The 8,444-nt window shown below is 40.0% G+C and overlaps 2 protein-coding genes across 7 annotated transcripts in view; both read left to right on the top strand.

Annotated features, from left to right (window-relative positions):
• Window positions 1-901: 901 nt before the first annotated feature.
• On the top strand, window positions 902-6,176 carry jpt2 (Jupiter microtubule associated homolog 2). Its single transcript, XM_081378943.1, has 5 exons — window positions 902-1,177; window positions 2,018-2,169; window positions 3,527-3,669; window positions 4,647-4,689; window positions 4,809-6,176. Exons 1-5 carry the CDS (start codon window positions 1,122-1,124, stop codon window positions 5,105-5,107), a joined length of 693 nt encoding a protein of 230 aa, XP_081235069.1. The 5' UTR covers window positions 902-1,121; the 3' UTR covers window positions 5,108-6,176.
• A 1,244-nt stretch (window positions 6,177-7,420) lies between these two features.
• mapk8ip3 (mitogen-activated protein kinase 8 interacting protein 3) overlaps window positions 7,421-8,444 on the top strand; it is a 31,586-nt gene continuing 30,562 nt past the window's right edge. For 4 of the 6 annotated variants that reach the window (XM_081381350.1, XM_081381352.1, XM_081381349.1 and 1 more), the window contains exon 1: window positions 7,696-8,378. In XM_081381350.1, coding sequence (XP_081237476.1) covers window positions 8,079-8,378 — 300 coding nt within the window. In that variant the 5' untranslated portion in view covers window positions 7,696-8,078. Of the gene's footprint in view, window positions 8,379-8,444 lie in introns of all 6 variants that reach the window. The other 2 variants (XM_081381348.1, XM_081381351.1) reach the window with 2 other exon arrangements.

Below are 8,444 nucleotides of genomic sequence, written 5' to 3'. Positions count from 1 at the left end.
AGCAGCCAATCAAAACTTACGTTCAACTAACGTCATTTCATTCATCTCGCAAATGTTTTAAAATAACGGTCCCACCCAAAATGAACAAAGACCGACAGACACTCAAGGAAAACATGAGGGAATCAGTTATTATTGTTAGTCAAAGTCAATGTAATTTACACATTTATATATATTGAAATTATATATACATTTATATTTTGTTTATAAATTTTGTTTCATTTTTCATGTTTATACAAATTATATATATATATATATATATATTTATAGAGAGAGAGAGAGAGAGTCAAAATTTTACATTTTAAATATTTTATTTAATATTATGTTAAGTAATGTGCATGTATTTTAATATTTATATTTAATAATAATTTTTATTTTATTTAATAATTTGCATTCAACATTTTAATTGCTGTTCTGAACAAAATATTGTACATATTTATTTTAATTATGTTCTATATTTTAAATGCTCATAACAATATAGCCTAACTCAACATAATATAACACATCCAGGGTTTAAAAAAACATATAAAGCACAAGGTCTTCCCATTTCACAGAAATCTTAAAAACATATTGGGGAATTAAATTACAGTTTTAATAGTTTTCCTGTTATTGCTATTCATGATAACATTTACAGAAATCATACAGAAAAAAAACGTATTGTTTGGTAAATTTTTACCTCTGAATATAAAATGTACTATTATAATAGATCACATATACATTTTTAATACCCTTGTCATAATTTGCCATAACAAACATTAATATCATTAATATCTTTTTCTCTATGAATTGATGTATTTTTTTATAACTGATTTTAAGACGGACAGGGAAGTAAGACGTAGTACTTTAAGATAACCAATCAACTCACTCTGTTGGCCATTTATAACCTGACAGCCAATAGAATTCTACCTCAGTCAGATTGATTTCTAACAGAGCCATTCCCATAATCATATTTGCTGTTCTGCATTTGAGCTGTCCAATCCTTTCTGGGCGTGGTCAGACAGACTTCACTTTTTTGGCATAGTCTTTTAGTTCAGCAGTTGTGGCCGAGCACTAGTGTCTGCAGGAGGGCTCCGTCTGTTGTTGAAGTTACTGGGTCACGTCGCAGTAGACCGAGACAAGCAACCATGACTTCAACCAATATGTTTCAGGGTCTTGAAACTAGTGGCAAACCAAGTTCAAGGTATGGGGTGTGTGCTGACAGTTTATCTGGAACAAACCAGTGTGTATTGTTGACACTTAGCAGCTACATCTGTTTATCTGAATCACTAATCATGATTCTTTAGGGGTGGAAGAGAGCGGAACTTTAGCATGGCCAAGCGCTAACGTTACATGCTAACACTTAGTAGCTAAGAGACAATACTTAATGCACCGAGTGAGGTCACATTTCTGGATATAACAATTTAAATAAACAGCCGTGGAGTGAGTGTGTGTGTGTGTGTGTGTGTGTGTGGTGGTAAAATACGATATTACAGACTATTTTGGTTTTAGTTTAGTCAATATTGTTTGTTAGCCGTTAGCGGCAAATGTCCCGATGTTCAAAGAGAAGTTTTATCAGCCACATAGACGTATTTTACTTTTAATCAAAGGCGTATTTGCAATTGAAAATGATGGCTACGTTTAAAAAACGGTGTTTTTTAAATAATAAATATGAATTTATGCACAATGCAGAGTTTGAAGTAAGTTAGGCACATTTCCTGGAAACGTTGTTGTACGGAAACGAACATATGCCGCAGGCTTTCGTTTAGTTTTGTTTATTGTGCTGGGCTTTCATTTTCGTAAATAAATGCACGAATGATACTAAAATTCAGCGTTTGACGTTGGGTAAAACTTTATGGCCTTAAAAGCCGGACCGCCTAAACTCACAACTGCAGTTGCGATGTTCACCCTCACATTTATGGTGGCGCTGTGCTGCAATGTTACGTGTTGTTTTAGGTCATTTTATTAATCTACAATTCTCAGTATTGAGATAAAATATAATATTTGTGTGAATCCATGTACATATTTGTATGTCTGTGTTTAGGGTACTAAGACCTCCAGGTGGAGGGTCCAGCAATCTCTTCGGTGGTTATGAAGAAGACACTTCTGCCTCCAGACGGCCAAACAAAATGTCCTCCTCTATTTTTGCGCCTGCAGAAGAATCTCAGGGGAGTCCCAAACGCTCCAATCCCCCAGGTGAGCTTTCATCAGACAGTGTATTTTCTGTCTCGGGCCTCTTGCACTCTCTGAGTCAAATTCATCACCACACTGTTACTCAGTTTTATGCGTTTGAGTCTCTCTCTCAGCCACTATGCAAACGGGCACTTTTGCATTTGTTATCTTGTCATCAATAGCAGCATCAAAGCCTTTACCTCAGTCTGATAAATTAACCAGTCAGTTAACGCTGTGAGATCATACACGGTCTGAACTGATGAAATTGCACATCTAGATAAGGTTAAAGTTCACATTGCTTAAACACTAGTGGCTCTGTCACAGGATAAGTATTGATCTGAAGTTTAAAGTGCCCTTAAACGTTATCTAGTTTTGAGACTAAATTCTGGGGTTATAAGTGGTCCTCTTCTGTTAGAATAGTAAGAATATTTCATGCTGTTCGCATGCTTTGCCCTGGGGGAGCAGCTGCTGAAGCATGTCTTTTCTTCCTTGCTGACATGCATAGAGTTTTGTAATTGGACAGGAAGAAACTGTCACTGTTTTAGAAATGACCAAATAAATGACCTGAAATAAACAATTACTGAAATAAAATCAGCTGTTTGCAATGACTAAATCAAACAAAAGCAATTGAAATAGCTCAATGCTACAAAGCTACTGGTGGCCTCACAGTGTGGTAAGGGGGCTGTTCAGGAGCTGATAAAAAACCTCTACAGAGGGTTCAAAACACAGAGCAGAATATCATTGGCTGCCCTCTCCTATTCCTACAGGACATTGTAAAGACCACTACCTATCTAGAGCAAAAACATTAAGGACTCTTCTCACCATAGTCACCACCTGTTTACCCTCCAGCCCTCAGGAAGGCGATGCATGGCAGTTAAAACACGCACTGCCAGATTCTTGAATAGTTTTATTTTATTTATTTGTCTTTATCCAAAAGCCACCCAGTCCCTAAACTAAGGGCTATCTTCCACTATTTATATATGAAAATTTACTGTGGACTGTGCAATATCTGTTTGAAACCTTTAACTTGCTCTGCTGCACTTAGGTTTATAAATGGAATGTGATTGTGTTGTTTACATGCGTAAATTTAGAAAATTTTGAAATTTTGTTGTATCCCTATGCAGTGACAATAAAGGCTAATTCTAATTAACTTAAATGGAAAAACAAATTCTCAATATTAATAAAACTATAATAGTATCTCAGTGATACAAAAATACTGCTGCAAAGCTGTCATTCACATTGTGTAAATCAATATTGTTTAATTGAGAATATGATTGTTTGAATGTATTGTTAACAAGTATAAATGATGTTCCAGTAATTGGCATAACTAGAATCAGTGTATCTTAACAAGCTCTGATTTATGTGTCTCTAATTGCCTCAGGTGGAAAGAGCAGTGGGATATTTGGGGAGCCTGAGGCTCCTTCGACTCGGAGCAAGACAACTCACCATGGTGGAGGATCCAGTAACATCTTTGGGGGACCAGAGTCGACCCCATCTGTGAAAAGTCATCCTAACAAACCAAAGGTAGACAACCCCTAGCCAACCTGTACGCTTCTGCTTTTACATAGTTACTAAAAATGTATCATGGTTTCCACAAAAATATAAAGCAGCACAAGTGTTATCACCATTGATGATGATAATAAATGTTTATTGAGCAGCAAATCATCATGTAAGAATAATTTCTGAAGGATCATGTGACACACACTGAAGACTGGAGTAATGATGCTGAAAATTCAGCTTTGTCATCACAGGAATAAATTACATTTTAAAATATATGCAGTGTTATTTTAGATTTGATCATTCAATATCTATACCTGAAACCTACTATTAGACCTGCCTGAAAAACCTGAAAAGCTCTGTTTATTTAATTGGTATGTTTGTTCTATTGCAAGGGATCTCCAACCCTACTCCTGGAGAGCTACTGTCCTGCAGATTTCAGCTCCAACCCCAATCAAACACACCTGGACCAGCTAATCCAGCTGTTCAGGGTTACTTGATAGTTGCAGGCAGGTGCGTTGGAACTGAAGTCTGCAGGACAGTAGCCCTCCAGGAGCAGGGTTGGAGATCCCTGTTCTATTGTATTTATTTGTGCTATTCCTCGATTTGATTATTTGTTCTTTTTCTGGTACAGACTGTTTACTTGTCTTTAACAATATTTGCAGTGTATTTAAGATAGGCTAGTAGTTTTTACTGTCATAATAACCTTATTTATTAAGGTAACATGGGTCAAAAACAATGAAAATAATAACTAGGTGTAACTTATTTTATTTATTACTTTTTTTATGGTTGGGCCAGTAGAAAAATCCTTAGCGTGTAGCCATGTTACTGATTTACTGTATTTTTGATCAAATAAATGCAGCCTTGTTCTTTTAAAAACATTAAAATCTTACCCACCCCAAACTTTTGAACAGTAGTGTATGTAACAACACAAACCATAATTGAACTCTGAAAATCTGTATTTCCACCCATTTAAACTCTTAACGCCCTTCTTTCCTCTGTAGGACAACTTAAGTGTGGGTGTACCTGCTACTCCAGATCCACCAGGTAAAGAAACCCTGTGATTTACAAAATATTCGTCATGTTCTTCACGCCCTAGTTTATTTCTCCTCAGTCTGTTGTTGGCATGCAATTCCTTTTCCAATGGATTTAAATGTCTCTTGCAGCCCCGGCGCCTAAGCAGGCGACTGTAGTTGAGGAAAAAGTGAAGGTGGAGCCAGTGTCTCCTCAACCCACACCTGAAAAAGAGGCACCAGCCCCTGCCCCTGTCTCTGCCCCTGCCCCTGTCTCTACCCCTACCCCTGCCCCTGTCTCCTCCCCTGCGCCAACAGCCAATCAGAAATCTGAGCCAGCCACACAGCAACCAACAGAAAAAGACCATGAGCCACGCCTCGGACCACGACCTCGCTCTCACAACAAAGTGCTCAACCCGCCAGGTGGAAAGTCCAGTGTGGTTTTCTATTAGCCACAAGTTTTGCTTTCTATCATTGTCACTGCCCCTCTTCCATCTGCTTTTAACCTGTACTAAAACCTATCCTCTCTCATTTACTTTATCTTTTGGTTATTTGTTTCCCCTGAAGTCTGTCACTCTTCATTCCTTTATTGCTTTTGCACTTTCTGATTCATTCCTCACTTTCCCTTCCTCCTTTCCATCTAATTAGAATCAACTGTCACTCCAATAACTGAATGGTTATGTTTTGTTTAAAATGGTTTGCATATACTGTTGTTTCTCTGTATGATTATGTTCTCTCAATTTGCTAATGTATTAAATGCAAGTTTGCCTCAAGAAACTCAGTACAGTCTATGCAGTGTTCAACTGGATCCACTGTTGGTCGCCAAAGCAAGCTCTTCAGTATCAGTGTGTTCAGATCTTCCTTTGAAACTCAGTGAATGTGTTCTGATGGTAATGGACAGTTTACTTTTGTGCAATAAGGTGACGTCATTTCTCCTTTTTCCCCTCTTGCATTTTTTTTTGTAGTAAGACACCAAGCCAAATGTAAAAGTAATAGCTTAGATGCAAAACCAAATGCACAGTTGTAATTGATAATCGCAGAAGCACACATGTATGGCAATGTAGAGAATGAGTACAATCAGACATCACTAACATATCACACTATTACAGTGTCCATACATGCGTTTGAATGTAATCAGAGACCCTTAAAGAATCCGCTGATATGCCTGATTCTGTACTTGAAAAGAGTTGCTGCGCCATGATTGTTTAATACTTTGTTGAATTTGGCCTTTGTTCCCATTAGCCATCTGCTTTATTCTTTACATGGCAGTTGGAAGGTCAAATATGACACATCCGTGGGCATGTGTGGGCATTTCCCACATTACTAGTGCCATCCCTGCCCAAAATACTTCAGTGGATGCTTGGCAATGTGACTGGCTGCGATGATGTCACGCAGAGGCCTGTTTCATACAATACACTTCTGTATTGGTCATTTGTATGCTGTATTGTGTTGCTTTTTTTTCATGACAGTAAAATAATGTTTTACCATGTTGCTCTAAATAAACAGAAATCTTCATTTAAAGAGTTACTTGTGCATGTGCTTGCTGAATTTTAGCTTCCTGAGTCAGGACAAGATTGTTTTTTACTCTTCTGTCTAAAATGAACGAAGACCACCAGAAGGTTAAATAAACATTTACATTTCCTTCTGTTAGGACACTAATGACATATTTGTGTTTTTGATAATTGGCCGTGTTCTACATGAGATATTGAGCTATGATCTAGTTTTATAATCGACTTTTGTTCAGGAATCAGTGTTCAGTGCAATGTTACAGAAATGCAAGTGACAGAAGTTTTACAGGAAATGTACTTTTTCCAGGAATTTGCAGGCTATGCCACACTGACAGAGGCTGCTCACTGCAGAGCCAATGGGTGGAGCTAGATGATCCAACCACACCCTAACCCTATATCACTAAACATAACTCCACCCATTATAGGTCTACAGTGGCAGATCTGGACCATAATCTGGACTAGAAAAGCTCCACCCATTAGGTCCACAGATGGAGCAAATGGGTGGAGCTTACATCTGTCTGCTCCAAGTCCAGCGAGAAGGAGCGAATGTCACTTGGGCTTAATGGGTGGAGCTAGAATATCAACCACACCCCTACCCTACGCACAACTCTATCCCTCCACCCCATTAGTGTCCAGAGAGGTGAAGCTGGACGTCAATTGGCTCTGCAGTGAGCACCACTTGCACAGAGGTGGATCTGGACTAGAAAAGCTCCACCCATTAGGTCCCGTACAGAGGTGGAGCTGGACGTCATTTTGGCTCTAGCACCACTTGCATTGACAATTGCCTTTATGGTAATGCCATTTGAAGCCGCGTGGGGGCTAGCAAACAACATGATGCATTCTGTGATGGGTTTGGCAAGAACTTTTGCAGTCGGCTCTGAAAAATTGTTTCTGTGATTCCTTAAAGCGATTATCTTCAAATGGGAAAGTGAGCTCATATGTGCGATTCCCTGAGCCCCTGATGTATTTATGAGTGTCGACAGCACGCTAAAAAAATACATACAAAATCAAGGATTAACACATTCAAATATGAATTAATTAACGTTTATATTTAATAGGCTACTTATTTACGGGATAGGGTATATTAAATATTACAATAACATAATTGTGGCTACTGTAAATAATGTAGTTAATGGTTGGTGTCTGATAGCAGCAATGACAATGAGACATCACTATTCCGGCCTGCTCCATGCAGGCGCTGTGACGTCAGCTGGCCCCGCCATCACCATCATCATCATCATTATCCTGCGAGGGAGAGAGTCACCGGCGGAAACAGCATCACGAACCCCCGCCGCCCTGTCAACCACCACCGGATTGATTTAAAATGCCAAAAATGAGCAGTCTGACATAACGCTAGAAAGCAGTATCCGATTTTGGTACGGTAGCGGTAGCCATTTATTCCCGTATTTATTTATTTATTTATTTATTTATTTATTGTCCGGGTTTTTTTTTTTTCCTCCATTGATTTCCCAGTAATGGCTGGGCTCGCGAGCTGCGGCTGTTGAGAGGCAGGTGCGTCGTCAGAGACAGACGCGCGTTGGGCGTGATGTGATGCGATGGATTTCGCTCCAACCCAGCGATGAGACAGACGCAACCGGGGAATAACCGAGTGCTATAGCGAGGCGCGTGCGATCGCGCTGCCGACACTGGCGCAGGACGCACGGGCGGGGAAGAGGGCTCGTCCCCTCGCGAGCGCTCCGTCTGATCAACAAATATCGAATATTAAACGTTCGTGCGTCCCGAAATCCGGCCGTTGCTGGTGAAACCGGGCCGTGGAGCGCAGCGGCATCATGTGCACCTGATGAAATTGTCATGAATTCATAGAAACATTAAAACATTTCGCCATTTCGATTCGCGTCGCCGCTGATATATTTATTCTTTCTCTAATAACGAGCTTCGATCAAACGTCGCCAAGATGATGGAGCTGGACGAGGTGGTGTACCAGGACGATTACGGGGCCGTGTCCGTCATGTCCGAGCGGGTGTCGGGCCTGGCCAGCAGCATTTATCGGGAGTTCGAGCGCCTCATCGACAGCTACGATGAGGAGGTGGTGAAGGAGCTGATGCCGCTGGTGGTGAATGTTCTGGAGAACCTCGACTCGGTTCTAACGGAGAACCAGGAGCATGAGGTGGAGCTGGAACTTCTCAAGGAGGACAACGAGCAACTCATCACGCAGTATGAACGGGAGAAATCGCTGCGCAAACAGGCGGAGGAGGTAAATAATAATAAGATGATCTCATCGCTCATTATTTTCATGCATACTAGGCTATTCATCCTATTC

This window comes from Scardinius erythrophthalmus, assembly GCF_964197995.2.
Source record: "Scardinius erythrophthalmus genome assembly, chromosome: 1".
Classification (NCBI taxonomy): Eukaryota; Metazoa; Chordata; class Actinopteri; order Cypriniformes; family Leuciscidae; genus Scardinius; species Scardinius erythrophthalmus.
The sequence above is the reverse complement of the archived record's forward strand: the minus strand, read 5'-3'. Positions and strand labels throughout refer to the sequence as shown.